Source organism: Rosa rugosa, chromosome 2 (genome assembly GCF_958449725.1).
Source record: "Rosa rugosa chromosome 2, drRosRugo1.1, whole genome shotgun sequence".
Taxonomy (NCBI): Eukaryota; Viridiplantae; Streptophyta; class Magnoliopsida; order Rosales; family Rosaceae; genus Rosa; species Rosa rugosa.
The window spans coordinates 33,594,413-33,617,624 of NC_084821.1; the positions used below are offsets into that span (position 1 = coordinate 33,594,413).

A 23,212-nucleotide genomic window follows, 5' to 3' on the forward strand; every position below is an offset into this window, starting at 1 on the left:
TTCCACGGTTGCAGACCGACTTCTTCCACTGTTGCAGACCGGAACCTAACTTCTTCGTCGTCGTAAAATTAAACCCATTCAACAAAACCTTCAAATCACAGTGGCAACTCCAATCAAATACTGAACCCATTCAATGAGTTATTGGACAGATCGGTGAAGTCAACACACTCGAGCACATTGCTGGAGCAATTTACCGGAGCTGCTTTATCTCGAGGCGCCGCTTGTTCAGATCGAAGTGACCCAACGCTCACTGCAACATCGAATCGAGCGAGGAGAAGCCTTCGTCGGTAGTGACAGCGGAATCGAGCGAAGAAGAGGAATCGAAGACAAGCCTCCGATGGCCGCGGCGACGCGTTTGTCGTCGAAGTGGAAACTGGACAAGTATGCCGAGGAGTCCAGATATGGCTTCATTCGGGTTTGAGACCCGAGTCTGAGAAGAAAGCAGCTCGATCTCAGAAACTACAGTCCATAAACGTCGCCGGAGCTAACAGGGACGACGAGAGAGAGAGAGAAGAAGAGGTCGTGATTCTGCAGAGGGAGAGAGAGAGAGAGAGATGTTGAGTGGCATGATAGTAGTTGTTTAATAAGGTTAAGGGCAGAATAGTCATTTTAGTTTAAATTGGGTTAGTGAGAACAAAAATCTGTTGCTGGGGTAAGTGGGATCATTTTGGATCATTTTGGTGCTTTGAATCAAGGACCCAAGGAACTTTGATACGGACCATTACCTCGCATAGCCATCCCACTACGAATTCATCATTAAAAAAAAAAAAAAGGCGGGCCCTTCAAAAAAATAAAAATTTTTAAATCCAAATTCAAACGGTCCAGTACTTTAAACAGACGTCATCACAACCGTTGATTCAAATCACCATCCACCGTACGATTTCCATATTTCCCTTCCCCCTCCTCTCTGTACCCAAATTCAAAATACACTTGCACTCCCACCTCTCTCTCCCTTCCATCTCCACATTTCGCCCTGATCTCCTTCCATTCGAAATGCCTTTCATTTCAGACACGGCGAGCGCCCTCAAGAGCCGGTTCGGGTTCCACGACCACTCTTCCGACCCGGTCCGGAGCACTCCGGATCTTCACAAATCCGCCGCCAAAGGGAGTTTCTCGGCGCTGAGGAGCATCGGCGACTGGGACGACGACCACGACGACGACGATGACGGGAAAGTCAGCACCGCTACGACGTCGTCCAGCCAGAGCTTCGAGTTCCGCGAAGACCCCTCGTTCTGGAAAGATCACAACGTCCAGGTAGTTAGAGAAATTGCTTTTGTGCCTTTTCAGATGCGGATTGAATTGGTGTCGGGATTTTTGGAAGGCTTCTGTTGTTGAAGTTTTCAAGTCAGATTTGTATGGGATTTGATGTTGTTTTTGAGCTTTCTAGTGGTTTTTTGTTTCTTTAGGGTTTTGAATTAGGGTGGAAGAAGTGGTACTGTTGGATTTTGATTTTGGATATGAGCTGTTGGGGTTAATGTATCGTGTGCTTTGGTGAAAATTTGCTCAGGTTATTATTCGGGTTCGTCCGCTTAGTAGCACTGAAATATCTGTGCAAGGCTATGGCAAATGCGTTCGTCAAGATAGCTGTCAGACGGTTACTTGGACCGGGCATCCAGAGTCCCGGTTTACATTTGACATTGTTGCAGATGAGAATGTTACGCAGGTATATTTTCTTATTAAGGCTGTGTGGTTTCTTTTGTTGATTTTCTTTGTATTGGCAGCGTGGGACTTACTTCAGCATTGTCATGTAATATATACAGGAGCAGTTATTCAAAGTGGCAGGATTGCCGATGGTGGACAACTGCATGATAGGCTACAATAGTTGCATGTTTGCTTATGGCCAAGTGAGTTTCCCCGTAACATTCTGCTATTTTTCTCTATGTGCTTTTTTTTTTTTTTTTGCGTGATTAAAGTCTGTGAAGGGATATGGAGGATGGTAGGTATGTGTAGGCACAATGAATTGACAATTGTGCTGGTTGCAAACTTGCAAGGGATTGGGCAAGCAAATGTCTCTGTTACTGTATCTTGCTTGTGGTTGTTTTCCCTTGACTTGATTGTTTCTGTGCAGACCGGAAGTGGGAAGACCCACACAATGCTTGGAGATATTGAGGGAGGTACACGAAGACACAGTGTCAACTGTGGGATGACGCCTAGAGTCTTTGAGTACTTATTCTCAAGAATTCAAAAGGTGAGTGATATCTTAGGGTATGACGAAAATACATAGAAGAATTTGTTGTATGATCACTTAACTACAAAATCTCAAGAGGTAAAGAAGATGGTCTTGAAGGTTCATAATTATATTAGAACCAATGTTATAATTAGCTCGAGGTAGTGATGCACAACATTCTGTGTACTTGAGAGGCGATTTTTGAGGGGTTGATACCTAACGTTTCTTCAAAACTTCCTTCAACTGAATTGTTTAAATTTCTACGGAAAACCATTTTGCATTTCAATATATGGGTATGTGGAATGGGACAATCGTGTCAGATTTATTTTTTTAGTTCCTTTGTTACCACTGATATTGATACGAGCTTCAAACTCAACATTCAAATCAAAATTAGTCTTAGTTCCGAGTAATCAAATCATCGGATCCACATAACACAAAAAAACCGTCATCCTTGAATGAGACATAGTTCCAAGTGTTGGTTTGGCTACATGAATCCTTGTGCAACATTTAGTTCTGCTCAAGTTGAATGTGAATCACATAGATTATTATCATTGCTTACTATTTTTAACAAGCTACTAATGCAAGTTTTATTGGTTAATTTTACAGGAAAAAGAGGCAGGCAGAGATGAAAAGCTAAAGTTCATATGTAAATGCTCATTTTTAGAAATATACAACGAACATATTCTGGATCTTTTGGACCCGTCATCTAACAACTTGCAGGTATGGGTCGCTTACTCTTGAGTTTTGAAAGTTTTATGTAAAAACTTTTCTGATTGTCTAAGTACACTTACAGGACTAATGCAAATCTTTTTCTATTTTCATACGACAGATCCTTATATTTTTTTCTTTCTGTTTCTACATTAATATTAAAAGTAAATTACAAATTTTAAACATATCCTTTTATACAGTTTCGTTTTTGTTGCATTTTTATGCCTTGTTGTGAATATCTTGAGTATATTGCAGATAAGAGAAGACATAAAGAAAGGGGTTTACGTGGAAAATCTCAAGGAGGTTGAAGTTACAAGTGCTCGAGATGTTATCCAACAACTTATTCAAGTACATAAGATCTCCACTCATGCTCTTTATCATTTCAACTTCAAATTTCTTTATTAGCCAGAGCTCATTAGTTATGCTTAATCCAAGCCTTGTATGTATTCTGTTGCCTAAGTGCTGGTTGTAATTACTACAGAAGTAAGGTCAAACATAAGTAACAGAATATATACAAGGTTTTTAATGCTCACTGTTAACTCAGAATTTGTTAGACAGCTCCCTTAGTTGTGATCATAGCGTTGTATGCACTCTGTTAACCTTCATTGGACTAATTAGAGGCTAAATGTAAGCACTAAATTGTATACAATGCTTTGTCTAAGGCACAAGTAAGGAGGCTGTCTAACAGTTTGTACTAGCAATCAATAGTTTAATGTTTTGAAATCATCCCGTGAATCTTAAAAGTTTGGTTTTGGAATGTGATAAAAGCTTTTTTTTTTTTTTTAGCTCCTGCTTACTTTGAGTAGTTCTTTTGCTGCAATAGAAAACATTTTAGAATTTCCTATAGTAATTAAGAATTTCGCATTTCCCACCAAACTTTATTATGTTTCAGGGTGCAGCTAACAGAAAGGTAGCTGCTACTAATATGAATCGTGCCAGTAGTCGGTCCCATAGTGTATTCACGTGCATCATCGAAAGTAAAGTAAGTTCGTTCTGTTCTTTGTTTTCATTTCTGTAAAATTTGTAACAGATCTTGTATTGTTGTTCTTCTTACCGTTTACGTGTGGTAGTTCATATTGAAATTTTACCTGATGGTTTGTCAACAGAGAGAATGCCAAGGAGTAACTCACCATCGGTTTGCTCGGCTTAATCTTGTTGACTTAGCAGGATCTGAAAGGTAAAGTGTTGTAAAGAAGATCATGTGAATTTTCAATTCTATTTAAGTATTTATGAGGAAAGGGGTAGGTTGAAAACTGAAGGAAGATACATAGGGCGTTCCATATCCTCTGCGTCTTTAGGAATAGATGGTAAAATGCAAGGTAAAGGAAATGAAATGATGGTAAAATTTGGCCGGCATCCCAAAACTTGTGCAGTAATAAGCTAGTTTCCATTTATTTCATTGCACTTTTTGAAATAAATGAAGATTTATTCTCGTGGCAGTTTGCCTCTCGATTTCTATGCTGTGCTATGAGTATCCAAAACTAGGAAAATATTCATTGTTGTTTAGTTATCTATCTCTTTACGGCAGGCAGAAGAGTTCTGGTGCTGAAGGTGAACGGTTGAAGGAAGCTACTAATATCAACAAGTCTCTTTCAACGTTGGGGTATATTTCCTGTACTATTTCTCTTTTGCTTTTTTTGGTTAGGAAAATTTCGCGAACTATTTTTTTTTCTTTTTTATATTTTCTATCTTCCTTGATCTATAAGTGATAGATTAATCATCCATTCACTCATTGAAATGATTTATATATTTGCAGACTTGTGATTATGAATCTAGTAAATATGTCCAATGGGAAGTCACTCCATGTTCCGTACCGGGATTCAAAGCTAACATTTTTGCTTCAGGTAGTTTGTTCTACTATTTCGAATGCTATCAAATTCAGTTAGTCTTTTCTTTATAGAGGATGAATATTTTGTATTACATGATACATAAAGTAAGTTCATGTACATGGATATGAAATGACTGTCTATTGCAAGAAATTATTGTTTGATAAGTTCAGGTAAGCAAACACTATGGATGTGGACCTTGTAAGCCTTGTTGTTTAAGCTATAGGAATTATTATTTCTTTTTCCAAAAATTAGTTTTTTATCAGTATCGTCATAGTAAAAAAGTAGTTGCACGTCTATTTGAAAGTGTTTGCACTTGAGCTTTTGCTATAAGAATTTTATTCCATTTCAAGGATTAAGTGAAGTTGTTTACTTTAATGAGAATTAATTAAATAAAATATCAAGTCCAACAGTTTCTTGCTAGCTGTGCTTTCATGATTTGGAAACTGAATTTTTTGTGTAATCCCAAAATTCCATTTTGTTTTCTTTTCAGGATTCTCTCGGTGGGAATTCCAAGACAATTATAATAGCAAATATCAGTCCTTCTAGCTGGTTAGTAATTCTCCTTTTCCTTACACTTCATACCTCTATGATCTGTTTTAGCATGTGTTTACGCATCATAAACTTTTTTATATTTTGGACTGCAGTTCCTAAAGGCCATTGGGTTTTAGTCTATCTTGTTATATGTTATTTTCTCCTTAAGAGTGATTATTGTTGTCTCTGGATTTAGAGCAAATGGATTTTAGTTTCATATATCGTCTTCTATGATTATTTAACATTTTTTGTGGGTATTTGCAGTTGTTCATTGGAGACATTGAGCACTTTGAAGTTTGCACAACGTGCTAAATTCATTAAGAACAATGTATGCTATTTTTCTTTGTTTGTGTTCTGCATGCAGATTTCTGTTGCATATATTTTGTTGTTTTGTCATACAAAACAGTTGGCTTCAACTTATGGTATATATTGTATGGACAAAGCATATTCAAATTGGCTCCATTTAATATTATCTTTCCATTCCTTTTAGTGTATGTTATATAAGTTTTCTCTTGACTGAGCTGTTACGGGACAGCAGTATGACTGATATTAATAATTGTGTGATCTTCAGGCAATTGTGAACGAGGATGCATCTGGAGATGTTATTGCGATGAGAGTGCAAATTCATCAGCTTAAGGTTGCATGCTTAATCTTATCTCTCTGTGTGTGTGAGGAGTACCTCACTGCCAGTATATTGTGTGCTATAGATTTCTGACTATTAGCCCTTATGCTTGGATATTTTTCTGGAAGATTATGCACTGATTCACTCCTTAGAGCATCTCCAATGATACTCATTATTTTTCTGTTAAACTTTAACAAAAGTGGATACAAAGTTAACTTCTGTCGCTCCAACCATGCTCATAGTTTAGGGAGCTATAAACTTTTTTATTCTTTTTAAAATTTAATATTTGGCCAAGAAAAAAAAAAAAAAAAAACTGTATCCTTTACACATATTCTAGGAGTTTCTGGGAGCCACTGGCTCTCTAATTACATGTAGGAACTCCTTGTGGTTTGCTATTTTAGGAGCATGATTGGAGTAGATTATCTTAACATCTCCATAAATTCTAATTTCTAGTTTGTTTTCGGGCCCCATTGGGAGATGCTCTTATGTATTGTAATGGTAACTTTGATATATTTGACTTGACAAACATCGTATTAGAAATTGTCAACTACTGATCAACTTATCAACTATGAAGTTATATGGAGTACTCCTGTCAGTTTTATAGTTTACTACCAAGATTTTTTTATTTGGTGATTTTTCATTATTGCTGATCTGGATAAGGAAAAGAATTAGTTGCCGAGAACTCCAGAGTATATTGCAGCATCAGTGTTTAGTGAAATGAATTTTATTGTCAGACTACTGTAATTATGACTTTATTAGTTCTTTTCTAATGAAGTTCAATCACCACTTTCTGAGTCAGACCAGTGTGCATAGTGTTAATTTTCTTGTGATTTACATTCTATCTTATGCATATCCTCGTATTCATTTCCAGAAAGAAGTATCCCACTTACGAGGCCTTGTGGGTGGAGGCATTGAAAATCAGGACAATGAAACTTTGGCTGTAAGCTTTCCAGGATCTCCTGGATCTTTTAAGTGGGATGGACATGGATCCTTTAGTCCACTTGCTTCTGGTAAAAGAATATCTCAGGTATGATCCATTCTTATCTCTGGCATGGTCCATTTTACCACAGGAGTTGAAAGTATATCTCTGTGAAAGTTGGTTACTAACCAAGTTTATTACATTTTGTTTTCCAGAAAAAGGACTATGAAGTTGCTCTTGTTGGGGCTTTCAGGAGGGAAAAGGATAAAGACACTGCACTGCAGGCGTTGGCTTCTGAATGCCAGGCAGCTATGAAGCTAGTATGTATCAAAAGATTATCATTTACCATCATTGTATAGTGACTTAGATATGTCCTATTTTCAAGTTATGCATATGCTGCAGATTTCCTTGGTCATCACGACATGATTTCTCTATCAACCAAGATCCCTAATTCCATGCCCAAACTTAGTTTTGATATTACCCTTAGACATGATATTATTTTCTTGAGTGTTTGTTTGATCTAATTATTGAAAAATTTGGAAATTACTCATCAATAATTCCTTGTGTTTGGTGAATTAGGCCAAACAAAGAGAAGATGAAATACAGGGCCTGAAGATGAGGCTTCGATTTCGAGAGGCTGGCATAAAAAGGTTGGAAGTGGTAGCCAGTGGAAAGATCTCTGCTGAGACACACTTATTAACGGAAAAGGAGGAACATTTGAAGGAAATAGAGGTATTGCGTTCTCAGGTTGATCGAAGCCAAGAAGTGACTAGATTTGCTATGGAAAATTTGCGGCTAAAGGAAGAAATCAGAAGGTATGTATTTGTACTTATGCCACTTGAGTCCTTTTTTCTTTTTTGTTATTTATTATTATTTATAATTCTGTTCCTTCTCAAACTGAAGATACTAGTAGTGAATGTCATAAGGTTTGAGGCCCTAATCATGATTTTTAATGGTTTCTGATTTTGACATAAAAATTATCAAGGATAAATACGTGCTTCTTGATTCCATCTGCAAGGACCTAAAACGGTTTTCAGAAACACTCATTGTTTCCATGAAGTTTCATTTCTTCATTGAAACTTTCCCCAAAGTTTAAGAAGTTCTGAGATTTTTTTATTTAAATTTCAAACCACAGGTTAAAGTCATTTTATGAAGAAGGTGAGCGGGAGATAATGAATGAACAAATAATGGTGCTACAGAACAAGGTAAAGCACTTACATAATATAAAAGCCTCGACTCAAAATGAATGCTTCTTTCACTTTTCTGTGGATCTCAGTATGCTTTCCGTTATAACATGCAGTTGCTAGAAGCTCTCGATTGGAAACTTATGCATGAATCAGAGCCCTCCATGATTCAGGTATTTTATGCATGGTTTTAAATTCTGAAGGTGAATTATTTGAGAGAAATTTATATTAATTCAATTCTTTATGAATTGTCTATACAATAGAATACAAATCCAGATGTGCCCATGGAAGCTCAGCATGATGATGATGATGATTTTCTGAACTCCAAACAGGTGATTTCCAGGTTCACTATTTCTCTATAAACATTTTCCAATCATGCTAGCCTCTTATTCCTTATTGCATTGCCCCCTTTTTGCTTTTCTACATTCACATGTTTCATTAAGTAATGTTAGTCGTAGTAGTCATTGTAAGAATAACTGTTTCAACCAGAAAGTATAGCTAGTGTCCATGTTTTTTTTTTTTTTTTTTCCTGAGTTTTATTTATTTATTTCTTTATTCGTTTACTGATTTATATATATATATATATATTTTTTTTTTATATTTTAACTATAACATTGTTTACACAGGAGAAAGCATTCCATTGGCAATCTTCAATCAATGAGGAGAATGAATTTCTCCGTATGCAGGTAAATATGTAAATCCCCTCCTCAGTTGAACTTCATTTTTCCTTGATAGAAGAGGCTTTCTTATGTAATCTAACTTGTTAATACAGGCCATTCAAAACCAATCAGAAATTGATACGCTTCATAGACAGCTTGAAGTCTGCCTTGAAGAGAAAGGGAATTTGGAAAGGTAAATCATTTGGTTTTCACTCTATCCCAAAAAAATCTTAACATTCTGAAGTTATGGTGGCTCAATACATAAAGTAAAATTCATTAGCCAGTCCTACTGAGGGTGGTTGTTTTGTATCTATTAGACGTCTCGTACTTTACATATATTTGTGCTTCACTTCTTTTTCTATATGTTTTTTCCTATGATGTAATGAGTTCGGGTTTTTGATCTATTACCAGTGACCTAATATTACTTATCTCTGTAGGAATGTCAATGATTTGATGACAAAACTTGAAGAAGAGACATCTAGAGCCCTGAAAGAAAACACAAATCAAGTTGAGCTTCCTTCCTTGTTATCGGATGTGCCCATCATTAATTTCAGTGATCAAATGGAGCTAAAAACAATGGTTGACGCAATTGCTGCTGCAAGTCAGAGAGAGGCTGAGGCTCATGAGACAGCGATAACCCTGTCTAAAGAGAATGATGAACTGCGAAAGAAGCTTAAGGTTTTGATTGAAGATAATAATAAGCTCATTGAATTATATGAAGGGGCCACTTCAGAGAGTAGCTACAGAAATTTAAATAAGTCTGAAAGTACTCATGATGGCACTGAAACTCACAGTAATGGTGGTTTTGTTGAACTTGCTAAAGCAACGGAGCTTAAGAACTTGAAGCATCAGCTTGTGGAAATGCATGAAGAAAATGAAAAACTTTTGGGTTTATATGAAAGAGCCATGCAGGAGAGGGATGAATTCAAAAGAGTGCTTTCTTCCTGTGGACAGAAAAGAGTAGATGATAAAGTACTTGAATCCCCAGAGAAGCTTGTTGAAGTTGATGGAGGGAAACACATAAGTGCATCTCCTACGGCTGTTGAGGGGAGGAATTTTATTATTGAAGATGGTATTCCTGGTTCTGATGGAGGAGAAAGTCCTCAGTTTGGGAAACCTACATGTCAAGGAGCACTCTCAATTCAGGAATCTGGTCTGTCCGGATTCACTGCACAAGATGGACATCATACATCTGATGAAGTGAAAATGTGTACTGAAGAAAGTAGTGGCTCAAGATTCGTTGTGCATGATACTGAAATAAATTTAGGAAATGAGGTTGATGTGGGAATTAAGTCTGGCATGGTGATGGAGACACCATATCTCACTACTGTCAAGAATACTGAAGCAACAACCTATACTGAAAGATTCATGATGCATGATGCTGGAACTCAGTCTGACATGGAAATGGAGACACCAAATTTCACTACTGTCAATAATACTGAAGCGGAAGTTGATATTGGAACTCAGTCTGATATGAAGCTGGAGACACCATCTCTTACTACGGCAAAGCTTTCAGAGGATCTAAATTTGGTCAGAAAGAAACTGGAAAGAGCAGATGAACAACTTGTAGATTCTGCCCAAACTGTTGCTGCATTTTCTTCCGTTGAGAAAGTAATACTAGAGGTTGGCACACTCTCAAGAGAAATTGATGTAATGGAAGATGAAATTCAGGTCAAGCAGCAGCAATTGGAATCCTATAAGCTTCTCGCTTCAAAAAAAGAAGAAGAAAGGACTCTAATTGACAAAAAGTTGTCAGCTCTCAAATACTCCTTGTCCAACTTCTCTTCATCAGTACTTTACTTTGAGCAACGAGAAGCTCGGGCAAGAGCAAAGGCAACTGCTTCATCATCTTATCTGGGCCAAAAGAAAGGGGAATTCATCTGTCTACAAGCGGAGAAGGATGAAATATCTGCTGCACAGAGAAAAATGCAAGAATCTGAAGTTGAATTAAAGAACATCCTTTCATGCTTGAAGTCAAAACTGGAGGAAGAAATTCAAAAACAACAGACTGATCAGGTTCTCTTTGCAATAGATAATGTCGAAAGGATAGATACCTCTCAGAAAAATTGGCAGTTGGGAGGTAAAGCTACTGAGTTACTGAAGTCCGAGGAAGAGAAAACCAAGCTGCAGACCGAGATGAAGCTATCTCAAGAAAAACTTGGTGCTTTAAGAAAGGAACTTGAGGAGTTGAACAGGAAATCTGAAAAGGTAGAAAGTAAGATGTTGGCTGTTCAGGTGGAGATACAGAAAGGTTTGAGGTCTGTGGAAGAGACAGAACTTCACCTTCAGGGTGTAATTAAGGAGAAGGAGATGCTGTTGGAAGTAAGAGATAATGGAAAGAGTGAAATCGAAAGTCTGATACTTGAGTACCAGCAGCATTGGTTTGAATCAGATTTGAAGGAGGGAGAGATGGAGATTTTGGAGGAGGAGTTGCAGATTGAGTTAAAGAAGATGGATGACCTTCGTATATCAAGGGCTCTAGCAGCTGAGAAGACAAACCAGTTCTTGGACGCGAGATCTAATACATGTTTCTTATCAGAAAAGATGGAAGTAGAGCTTCAAAGTGTTAGGGAATATGTTCTAGAGGCCAAGTCATTGCTAGGGGAGGAAAATTCAACCGTCAGTTGAATCCTTTATCAACTGTCACCACAATTTACTGTATTTCCACAAGAGAGGAAGCTTCGATTAGACTCCCCAACTGTGTAATTAGCAATTCACTTCTCTCTCCTGCTTTCTATGAACCAACATTGCAACTGTTCCATTGGTTTTAATCACTTTTTCCCCTGTTGAGTAGAAAGTAGCATCATATTCAACTGGACTTGATGTTTGTGATATGTTAATCTGATTTGTCAACAATGGGTATATGACATTATCACCCATTGTTGACATCAGAATAGTACTCTCATTTCTTATTCACTGTCTTTACTAAAACAAAAACCAAATGATGGTTGGCTCACGAGTCTCCAGCAAGCCAAGACGCAAAACTAGAGGTTGTACCGTTGTACACTGTACTGTAGTATTCTCCTGGCCAAACTAGGAAAAACCATTGATGATTACACTCGCTCCTATACTCGGTAGTATAATTGTTAGGAACTTTATGCTTGATGGCAGTGGCGAGATACCCTCACTCTCATTTTCTTTTATTTATCGGACAAAATTGGATAAAATGTTAATAATAATAAAATAATAAATCAACATTTCTATCTCTTTTGAAGCTGGACTGCTTGACCTTGGCTTTGAATTGTTGGAAGTGACTAGCAAAGAAGCAAAAAGATGAAATTACTTCAAGATGATGGGTTTGTGGTAGCGGTACATAAAATTTGGATGACGTTTATGAATTGAGTTTTTGGTTATACATTTTCTTAGTTATACCTCCCGTTTACATTTTTAGCTTCTAAATTACATGCTCTGTCATTCCAAAAAAACGAGAAAAAAAAAAGAAAGAGAAAAAAAAAACGGACCAACCCATAAAAGTAAATGTAACTGATAAACTAATGAGTTTGATACTCTGCGGTCACTTGTCAAAGGCAACATAAAAATTTTCATCAACGTTTTTTTATTTTTTAAATTCATCCTTAAAATAATTGCACAATAATAATAAAAAATAAATCAAACAAGTTCACTACAATATAGATGTTGTGGATGGAGATGGATTTCTTTGATCTATTTGGAGTCTGGCCAGCGACAATGATTTGGAATGGTTTGGAGTGGTGGCTTGGCAACTTTGGCATGCGAAAAACAATAGGGTACATGGTAATATGGCTGTCGGGGCAGAGAAGTTGGTTGAGAAAGCTTACTGTTGGTGGGAAGGCTATTTAAAGATTGGAATGGTAGATGATGTTGCATTGGCAGGAGATCATTGTAGGGTGGGGTTGGCTACTTTGAGATCGAAAAGGTGGCATAAGCCTAGACAAGGAGTAGTTAAGATGAGTAAAAAGAAGATGCATTGAACAAACTAATTCAAAAGACTACTATGAATGAATTCATTGTCAAAAGACTATACTTCTTGATGTAGTCTTTTGACAATGAATGAATTCTTCTTTTGATAAAATAATAATAATAATAATAATAAATAAATAAAAAAGTTCACTACAATAAGCTCCTCAAAAATTCAAAATACAAGAAAATCATTTGAAAGCACCTCATCAATTCAAGTAAAACCAAAGCTAGAACATGTATTACAGAAAACAATGCATTAAGAGCAAAGTGACTCCTCCGGTCATCGACCATCTCTGAGGAGTCACTTCATGAGTTTGCCTCGGATGTTACTGTATAGAACATCTCTTGATAGTTGCCCCGGTGTATAGGGACACTTCTTTAGATCTGGTTGGGCCTTCATCAAGTGGAACATTTCAAGCCCTAACAGTGCATAGGGTTCCGTTTCCAAAATAAGACAAAGGCTTTTCGTGTTATTCATTGCACTTATAATTGATAGTTTGGGCTTTGAAGTTCCTCTCCCTTGATTTTTCAAGCTCAAGTTCCAACACCTTCGGAAGCCCCTCTCGAGAACCTAAAATGATTGGCTCTAAAGGTTACTAGCCACTTTTTCAGCTCTTTAAGGTGGTGGAAACGCCATCTATTGTTGTGTGAGAAGGAAAGTATAAACGGGTAAGACTTTTGACAATAGGTTACAAGCCACAAAGTCTAATTCGATTCTCCTATAAATTCCTATGAGAATGCAGCTGCATCAGATCTCATGTCTCATTTCGAGCTGAAAACAACTAATGGACCCTCCAACTTTACCTACTAATGATTAGCATCATGGCCGGCCCTTGGGTGTTAGAAACAAACCAAAAGCACCTACGATTGTTGGAACCGAAGGAGAGTCATTGAGTAGGCAACTAGATTTAATTTTTCTAGTCACTTTCTCTGATTTTTAGCTAAGGAACCAAAATCCTACATTCAGGTGGAGATGAGAGTTAGGACAAGGAGTTGGTCAGCTACCAACTTGGTTTGGCTGCAATTGTGGTCACCCAAGTTTGATTTTTCACTAACACCAAGCGCTTTTAGTGCTTATGGAGTTTGGTTAGTAGGACTCAAGTAATCCTAAACCCTAAAAATTAGACTCAACTTATTGAATCCCTATCGTTTCTACAAGCATAGATTAATGTGTTGCACAAGTTGCAGCCTTGGAAGATAGGTTCATCAGTTCATGTGAGTGATGTGACCAAGGTTTGTGTTCTTTCTTCTCTAACTTTGAAATAACTCGACAGCGCAGAGAATAAAAACAGATCGAAAATTGGATTTATTTTTTATTTTTTTCGGCTAATAATAATAAAAACAAAAAAAAAAAAAATCCCGAAAACTTTTAACCACGTCCAAATGTGCGTGATGACGCGGCAGAGACCGCTTCAAAGTGATGCGTTTTTCATGAAATAAAGCTTTAAAACCCGGGGGAATATAGTAATTACGCAGGCGAGCCCGAATATTCGGCAGTTCTACGACACTTCGTTTTCCAATTCATTCATTCCGAACCAGAAACAAAGAAAGAGAAGAAGAAGAAGAAGAAGAAGAAGAAAGTCTTTCTTACTTTTATTTATTTCAGATTTGGTGGGCGACCGGAGCTCCGACTTTCCTTGGTATCGAGACCCTTATTTTGTTGTCTTCCTCTCTCCCTATTTAACTCCCGGAACCCTTTTTCCCTCTACCCAAAATTCTCGAATCCGTCTCGGTTGTTAGCGATCAAAGACCGCCAGTTGCTTGGCAAGTCAAAATGTTCAACGGGATGAATATGATGGATCCAGAATTGATGAAACTCGCTCAGGAGCAGATGAGTCGGATGTCGCCGGCCGATTTCGCCAGGATGCAACAACAGGTCTCTTCTTTATTGTTTTCCTGATCGCGTTTCGGTTTTATTTTTCTCAATTGATCATGACCTGTGAATTCCGTTCAAAATCGTCTAAACTTTTTTTGTACGGGTTGGTTATTTGAGTATTCTCTGGTCAATTGGTGTGTGAAAGTGTGAGAATTGCAGTACTTGAGCTTTGGGCATTGCTCAGTTTTAAGTGTTTGTAATGTGTTTTTGAATGGCATTGCAGATGATGGCTAATCCAGAGTTGATGAAGATGGCATCAGAGAGCATGAAGAACATGAGGCCTGAAGATTTGAAAATGGCTGCCGAGCAATTGAAGCACACGCGCCCGGAAGAGATTGCTGAGATTGGGGATAAGATGGCTAGTGCGTCGCCTGAAGAGATAGCAGCTATGCATGCACGTGTTGATGCCCAATTCAGTTACAAATTGAATGCAGCTCAGATGCTCAAGAATCAGGTAAATGCTTCTTCTTCTTCTTCTTCTTCGATTCTCCCTTTTTAATTTCTTCAGGAATGAGTGAATTCCTTGTCTGAGTGCTACATTATGGTTGGGAAGGAGTGGGCTGTATGTTTGCTTATGTTAGGGTCAAGGTTTAAAAAGTTGCTGTTATTTAAATGTACAGTTTCCATAAAAACAGCACAAGGCATAATGTAAGATAAACAAAGGAGGTTTTATTGTACGCTTTTTATTTTAAATACGTCGCTAGGCATATCAAATTCTCCTGGTTTAAATCCAAGTGGACCACCGGAACAGGAATTAACCCACTTTAAAGACCTCGGTTAGGGAACCACTGCAAGTGGCCTAGTGGTTCTTGCCTAGTTGGGTGTGCTCCATAACCTAGGTTCGAACCCCGAAGCTGTCAAAGTGGCCAGGCACTGTGCTGCAATGCACAGTTGGAGCATTTCACATGCGCCGAAGGGGTTTATCTTGGGCCTAGGAAGCCTTTGGGTTCCCCTTGACAAAGTCAAAAAAAAAAGACCTCTGTTAGGGTTGGTCTGGAAAGTCTAGATGGATAAACATTTTGTTCCGTCTTTTAGGTTGCTCATGTTTTTTACTTGTGTGTTAATATGTTATGTCTTCTCATCTTTATCCTTTTGTGTATCAAATCTTCAGGGAAATGCACTTCACAGCCAGGGAAAGTTCAACGATGCCTTGCAGAAATACGTACTTGTAAGTGTAATTATAATAATCTTTTGTTCTTTTTTTTCTTTTTCCTTTTTATAGCTAAAGTATCATCTCTCTAACTAGTTATATTCTGTCTAAAATCTCAGGCAAAGACAAACTTGAACGGCCTTCCATCCTCTAAAGGAAGATCACTTCTGATGGCATGCTCACTCAACTTAATGTCATGTTACTTGAAAACAAGGCAGTATGATGAATGTATAAAAGAAGGTTCTGAGGTATATGAGGAAACCATTAGTGTCTTTCGACTTGAATATTGCTATTTGATAATTAGGTGTCATTTATGATATTTATGTATAAAACTATAAATATATTAAGGGAATCATATCTTGTAGGAAGTTAACTTAATGCTTCTCCATGTTATCCTATGCTAATGTAGTAACCTGCGCGTGCTCACACACATATTAACTGACATTGATCTTCATTATTAGTTCATTCTCTCCTTGCTTGCAAGCTCCTAAGTTTGTCTACCTTAACCATTATATTTTATTACTTCAGGTACTGGCATATGATGCACAGAATGTGAAAGCTCTCTATCGGAGAGGTCAAGCATATAAAGAATTGGGTCAATTGGAAGTGAGTGTGTTTATATATATGTGTTGTTTCTTAGCAGATGTTGCTGAATTATCTTTTGATACTTTTTTGGTCTTGGAATTCTATTAACACTTCCAAAATGCGGTGGACCGTCCCTTTAATGAAAATGATTAAATATTCACTTTGGAGTGTAGATTAGATAGACTTTTCGGAGTGTTAATAACAAGTTATTTCGGATTTCATATTATCTCTGTCCTTTCAAAAAAAAAAAAAAAAATCTCTGTATCTCTTGCAATTATATAATGCTAATTTTTGCATCTCTTAGGATGCTGTCTCTGACCTGAGCACCGCACATGAAGTTTCCCCTGATGATGAAACTATTGCAGATGTTCTAAGGTAAAGTACCACTGTTTTCTTTTTCTTTAGATAGAGGAGTCATCGTGTATCTTCTAAATGTACTTAACTATTGTTCATATATATTTGCTATATGAGGCATAGTTACAACAAGCTGACTTAAGTATAGGATTGTTTGAGCGGTGACCCATTTCAATTTATTGTTCAATACTTGGATGGAGGTTTGTGACTGCAACCATGAATTCCCAAACTGGATGAAGGTGGGATTCAGCAGTAGGCTCACTTATCATTTCGATACACTTTACCTCTAGCACCTCTCTGTATATTGCCAAAAAGTGCCTACTGACGTATTTGTCCATATGGTTTAGAGCCTGGTAGATATAATTATTTTTCTTATTGATTATTTATTCATGCTCTATTCTTAACTTATTTCTACCTATCGTTTGCTATATTTTAGATATTAAGATCAAATTTTACAAATGAGGGCTTAGTACGACTGGTCGGACCTTTGGTTAATTCCCTTGTGGTCCGGGGTTTGAACACCCTCATGGTTCCTACCTAGAGGGGGCCCTAGTTTTGAGCCCATCACAGTGTCTGAGGGATGGGTAAAAAAAAAAAAATGAATTAAGATTACTGATCGATGTTGACTCCCTTCTTTTCAGCCTTTGTTAGAATCTGGTTGTAAGTTGTCGCACAAATGACAGGTGATTATTTTGATATTCTAAATGATCATTGTTGTCACAGGGATGCTAAGGAGAAATTGGGTACGGAGGGCAGTGTGTCTGCACCAAGAAGTATGTTGTTTTTCATCCTTTTATGTTATCTCCGAATTTTCAGAAAAAAAAAATGCATTAGATTTGAAATCTTTGGTAGAATATTGAATGTGGTTTATATTATAGGACTGGTAATTGAAGAAATAACTGAAGAAGTCGAGACTGTCTCTGCTGCCAACCATAAAAGCTCATCTACAGAGTATTCTATGGCAAAACCACAGGAAACGAGAGACATTCCCAAGACTCAAATTGCAGCCGACTCTGAGGTTCTGTCAAACAACTCAGAGCATTTGCAGGCTTTAAAAAATGACCCAGCAACTCTCAGGTTTGTGTTGGTTATTAAGGATTGATTTTAATTGATTTGCTCACGTCCTTTTTTTTTTTTTTCATTTGCTACAAATTTAGAAATCTTAAAACTTGGACTTTTAAGTTTTAAATGCGAAAAAGAAAAAAGGAATTATACGGAGTCTAGTGGTAGTCAAATGTGACAAACTTTCTTCGTAGATTTGTTTACACCACAGATGTGTTTTGCATCCTGTATTCTGTGCACATGCTTATGCATGTACGTGTTCATGCGCATCTGAGAGAGGAGGTGGGATGTGAAGTTGAGATAAGTTTGGTTTGATTTGCTTTAGGGTTTAGGAATGATGTTGTACAGAAATTAAATTATGTACTTGGACTTTTTATGGATAAATCCATTAAAGAAGATGCTTTTACTTGATGTCTGACAAGATAAGAATTAAGCCTATGCAACAATATGAAGTGCATTCAAGTTTATTTGGTACAGTACCCAGCCGGGACTATCTGTGTCAGCAATTTTGCTTACTGAACTAAATTCCACTTAAGATGTTTGACATATGGAAACATAATATTGATGAATTTATTAATGTACTTTTTAATTTTGTTTTCATGAAAGCTCTTATGCTCTAGTCATGCATCTTTTGAATTCTCTACCCCTCTGTTAATATAATACTGGCGACTGAACCTGCATTTTCCGCGGTGAAGTTAGTGGGTAGTGGCCTTCTGCTTTCTGTTTATATCATACACATTTATCACTTTGTATATTTGTTGACTAGTTTTGGTATATTTTGTTGTAAAGGGTATTTGGGAATCATATTTTGGTGAAGCCAGTGACCCCAAAAGAGGACCTGGCTATATAGATGAATTCATATAACATTATGCCTTTCTGCGTGGTTTACAGATCATTCCAGAATTTTATCTCAAATGCTGATCCGGATACTCTTGCTGCTTTAAGTTCTGGAAAATCCGAGGAGGTTCCTGCTGACATGGTTAAGACTGCCTCAAGCATGATCAGCAAAATGTCTTCGGAAGAACTGAAAAGAATGATTGAATTGACATCCTCATTTGAGGGAGATAATCCATTACTCAAGAAAGGTTCACCAAATCTGTCACCAGATATGTTTAAAACTGCATCTGATATGATGAATAAAATGCCACCGGAGGAACTTCAGAAAATGTTTGAAATGGCTTCAAAAGGGAAGGGCTTATCTTCAACACCAGCATCTAACTTGGACAATTTTAAACCTGGATCAGTTCCACCAAATTTGTCTCCGGATATGCTTAAAACTGCATCTGATATGATGAGCAAAATGCCCCCCGAAGAGCTTCAGAAAATGTTTGAAATGGCATCTTCTATGACAGGGAGAGACTTATCTCCAACACCAGCATCATTCAATGCTAACAGGCAAAGTTCATCGAGGTATTCAGAAAGCCGTGAAAACTCTGCTGTGAATGTGGCTCGTGATGAAGGTGAAAGTAGCTCTCATGGAATATTGCCAAATGTGAGAAGTACTCCTCAATCGAGCTTCCCTGCCTCTGCTGTTGATTTTCAAGAACAAATGAGAAACCAAATGAAAGATCCTGCAATGCGGCAGGTTTGTTCAATTTTTGCACCAAAATATGAGTCATTTTTATTGTTGATTTATATGTCAAATCATTATACTTTATTTTGCATGTCCTTTCCTTTCAAAGTTTTCATGCATGATCTTTTGATTTTCTTCCCGTTATTAACGTCTTCTTGTTAGAAATAGGGCATATACTATAGTTATCTCTGTAAAAATTACAACCTGAACTATAGAAGATCATAAACATCAGTAAACAATCAAGAAGGATACTCTTTGTAGGCAGTTCAATTAAATTTAAAATAAATATCACTAAATATGCTTTAGCCATGTCACTGGAGCTTGAAATTACTATAATTCTCTGTGTGCAATTTTTATATGGACCTTTTGTGCCCACACCACTTTTTCCAGCAGCAGCTATAAAATTTATGTGGTCCGAAATTGGACAAAGTGGATAATAAATTGTCAAAAGTGAAAGCACTAATTGTGCATATCCAGAAACAGTTCATAAGAGTTTGAATTAATATTCTTCAGAATATTGTGGGCACTGATTTTTAATTTCAAATTGTATATACATAACATCCTGATGCTATTGTTTTAGATCTCCTCCATTACTCCATATTCGTGTTTTTACTAGAAGAGAATTTGTACCTCAACTTTTGATCAATAATGGATTGATGCATGCTCATACATACCACCTCTTTTGCTTTAACTTTGTTGTATTTTCTGGCAGATGATGTCGTCAATGATGAAGAATTTGAGTCCAGACATGATGGCAAACATGAGTGAGCAATTTGGTTTGAATCTTTCTCGGGAAGATGCGGAAAAAGCTCATCAAGCAATGTCTTCTTTGTCACCAGAGTCCTTGGACAAAATGGTAACTTTCTACCCAATTGATTGACTCTAGGCTTCAATATGTTTGTTTCCTGTATACTTGTGAAGTTTGATAAAAGTCTCAATGTTCAACTATTCTTATTAGATCTTTATTATAGGATGTCACTTAATTCATAATTTGCAAGACTAGTTATGTTATTTTGGTAGATTGTAGTAATATACATAGACCTTTATTGCTATAGTTCTGAATCAGATTATTATCGTCGCCTCTCCCTCTTGGAGAAAAAAAAAAAAGGAAAAAGAATAGAGAACAGAAATCTTACGAAATGATCAGGAAAGTGACTGTATGCTGTTTTTTGGCCTTTTTTGTGGTCTCTGAATAAGATTGCATATTCTTAGTGACTCAGTTTTGTGATGTCGATTTGATTGGTCTGTGCCTTTTTTTAATTTTTTTTTTGGGAGAAGGAAGGCCTATGCTCTTTTTAGAACAAGATCTTTCTCTAAGGGGGTTTTGTATCGTTGTATTGGCCTGTGCGGCTGTTATAACAAGATCTTCCTTTTATGGGTCAAATAATTTCTGGTCTGTTTCTTGGTTGAGTATCAGTTATATTCCTTTGTTATTAAATTGGATTTTGGTCACTATGTTTCAAGTATTTTCGGTTTTGGTAACTGCTGCCAAATTACATTATTGCCATTAAAAATGGCACTGTAACCTCACGTGTAGGACCCTTTTCACTTTGCACTTGACCAATAATTGCTAGAATTGAGTAGAGCTTCTTCATGTGCGACTCATGTTGTGATTTCAACGGTAACTGAGATTTGGCATTATCTTTCAAGATTAAGAACACAGTGACTAAAAAGGCCATACTGGTAACACAGGAACTAAAATAGAAATAAAACCATTACGTAAGAACCAAAGTAGATGCTACCTGTTCCTCAAATGTCTAGACTCGGTACCGGTAAGTGGTTGACACAAAGCACCTAGGATGGTGGCCGGTGTGGGAATAAGTCCTAGTGCTTTATAAATATGAGCATGCACAAGCTTAGACTAGTTTATTCAATCTGTAAGAGAAATTCTATTTGAAAGCTTTCTGAGCTCTTGCCCCAGATTGTAGGGAAGACATTTTCATTTTATCTTTATCTCGGCATTTTTCTGATATTACTCCATCCTTTCTTGCAAATATGAATTTTTCTCTTGTATGACTTCTTGTTGCAGATGCAATGGATGGATAGGATTCAAAGAGGAGTGGAAGGTGCAAGGAAGACAAAGAATTGGCTGCTAGGGAAATCCGGTCTGGTGTTGGCAATAGTAATACTCATTCTAGCAGTAATCCTTCATCGCTTGGGCTACATTGGTGGTTAGATTGTGATTATGCTTATGGTCATGAAAGATCCAGTTAAAGTCCAAACCTCTAGCTAAGTCTTGTCAAAAGCAAATATGTCCCTGGAAATGGCGCAGAGGAAAGGAAGAAAAAGAATTTGGACAGAGGGGGAGGGTGAAGATGATACCCTCGATCTCTTTTTGTACCTAGGTCGCTAGTTCTAGCAATTTTTTTATTTTTTTTCAAGACTTTTTGTAGTTGGGATACTGTAAAAAGAACATGCATTTGCAAGATAATTTTCATTACCGTGGTTGTGGGATTCAATTCCATATAGCTTGTGATAATGAACAATAATTTGTATCCTACTGGTTGATAAGTTGGGTCAAAACAGCCGTGTGGGAAACATAAGCAATATAGCATTATTATAGCTGATCTGAACTGGTGATGGAATTTTTTTACTATTGTTTCTAGTGTTACCCGGTACTTTCCTTTGATGTTACCATTCGAAGCTTTCCCTCAAATGGTAAACATTGTCTAGTCTAACCGGACTAAGTCTGGTCTACCCAATATTCTAGAAATTTGGTGGCGGTCAATTATCTGATTCATTCGGTGGAGGGACAACCTAGGTTGTGGAAGTGTTCGGTCACTCCTTTCCCTTTCAAAAAAAAAAAAAAGTGTTCGGTCACTAATGACAATCTCAAAGAAAATGATAAAAATAAAAAAACTAGTAAAGTGAGCTAATTTATGTGTGGCTTTACGGTAGATCTCAAATAATCGCTACAATCATCCACAACGTGACCAATCCTAATATGCACATCCATGTTCGTACATATAGCTGGGACAATTGAAGCACAATTGCAATTGCTTTCAACTATTCTACATCCATCTTAGCATAATCTTTGCCAGAGTTGTAGCCTGTTGGTTTAATGCTGTGGAGATCTCTAGTTCAATCCTCACTACCATCATAAGATGGCTGGACAGGGAAAAAAAAAAGACTGCAGCCCGAATGGCAAGGACTAAATTATAGACCAGGCTGACCAGCCATGCATGCTTCAGCTTCAGCTTCAGCTTCATCTTCAGTGTGGCTTGCGTAGCCAAGCATAGGATATATGGCGTGCCAAATTAAGGTGCGACACAACTCCCTAGCTCATGTAAGTACAAGGTTTTGGCATTCCTAGTACAAAACCAAGAGTCATAGGTCTGCTAGGGTTATCAAGTGTAAACGGGAAGTGATATATGTTCATGCAATGCTTCAGCGGACTCTTCAAAGTACTTCGGGTAAGAGCATGTGCATTTGCATTTCATAAAGGTCATGTAAGCATATGCATACTGGGATTGCAATCTGTTCTGCAATTCCTGTCTGGTCAGGTCATCGGATTTTGTTCCGTCTATGTCATCTTTTGTGCGCATTCATTAGTTGAGTCTTAAAAGGATATTTCTTATGACTGATTGTCTAGTTAAGTGTATCATCTCAAATTGAGATAAAATCAGTATCAAAAAAAAAATATATTTGAGATAAAATCTCCTCATGGTTATTGCATATCTTTTTAAGGAAATCACTTTCCTATTAGGAGTCAATTATGTTTTGGAGTCTTTATTGTCCAAGGTTTTAGGGGGAGTCTGGACAATATATACAGCGAGAAAATGCATTCATTTTGTGACCTTCTGAGCGAATAGAATTGCTGCATCCATTGAGTCAAGTGTTTTTCATTTGTTTGTGAGAAACCTTGTGCTTCAAATTCGAGTCTATGAACTACTTGTTCCATGCTCAAGTAGATCATTGAGTCAAACACATTCATCATTCATTACATTCTTCACATCAAAGTACTCTCGAGGTCAGTTGGAGTCGTTGATGTGCATGCAAGGTTAAAGGTTGAGGCCAGTACCTATCAATCAGTGAAGATAGTTCAAAGGTGGTG

General features: G+C 37.2%; 2 protein-coding genes across 2 annotated transcripts; both read left to right on the forward strand.

Annotated features, from left to right (window-relative positions):
- The first annotated feature begins 908 nt into the window (after positions 1-908).
- LOC133732385 (kinesin-like protein KIN-12E) lies at positions 909-11,451 on the forward strand. Its single transcript, XM_062159930.1, has 22 exons — positions 909-1,254; positions 1,508-1,663; positions 1,761-1,844; positions 2,069-2,188; positions 2,774-2,887; positions 3,131-3,223; positions 3,768-3,857; positions 3,982-4,052; positions 4,404-4,478; positions 4,632-4,719; positions 5,195-5,253; positions 5,500-5,563; positions 5,807-5,872; positions 6,729-6,884; positions 6,992-7,096; positions 7,356-7,591; positions 7,912-7,981; positions 8,077-8,133; positions 8,224-8,292; positions 8,587-8,646; positions 8,733-8,812; positions 9,057-11,451. Exons 1-22 carry the CDS (start codon positions 994-996, stop codon positions 11,245-11,247), a joined length of 4,365 nt encoding a protein of 1,454 aa, XP_062015914.1. The 5' UTR covers positions 909-993; the 3' UTR covers positions 11,248-11,451.
- Positions 11,452-14,032: 2,581 nt separating this feature from the next.
- On the forward strand, positions 14,033-21,727 carry LOC133732166 (outer envelope protein 61). Its single transcript, XM_062159655.1, has 11 exons — positions 14,033-14,434; positions 14,658-14,888; positions 15,546-15,602; positions 15,704-15,832; positions 16,113-16,190; positions 16,474-16,544; positions 17,247-17,296; positions 17,402-17,600; positions 18,477-19,170; positions 19,871-20,014; positions 21,188-21,727. Exons 1-11 carry the CDS (start codon positions 14,333-14,335, stop codon positions 21,332-21,334), a joined length of 1,902 nt encoding a protein of 633 aa, XP_062015639.1. The 5' UTR covers positions 14,033-14,332; the 3' UTR covers positions 21,335-21,727.
- The last annotated feature ends 1,485 nt before the right edge of the window (positions 21,728-23,212 follow it).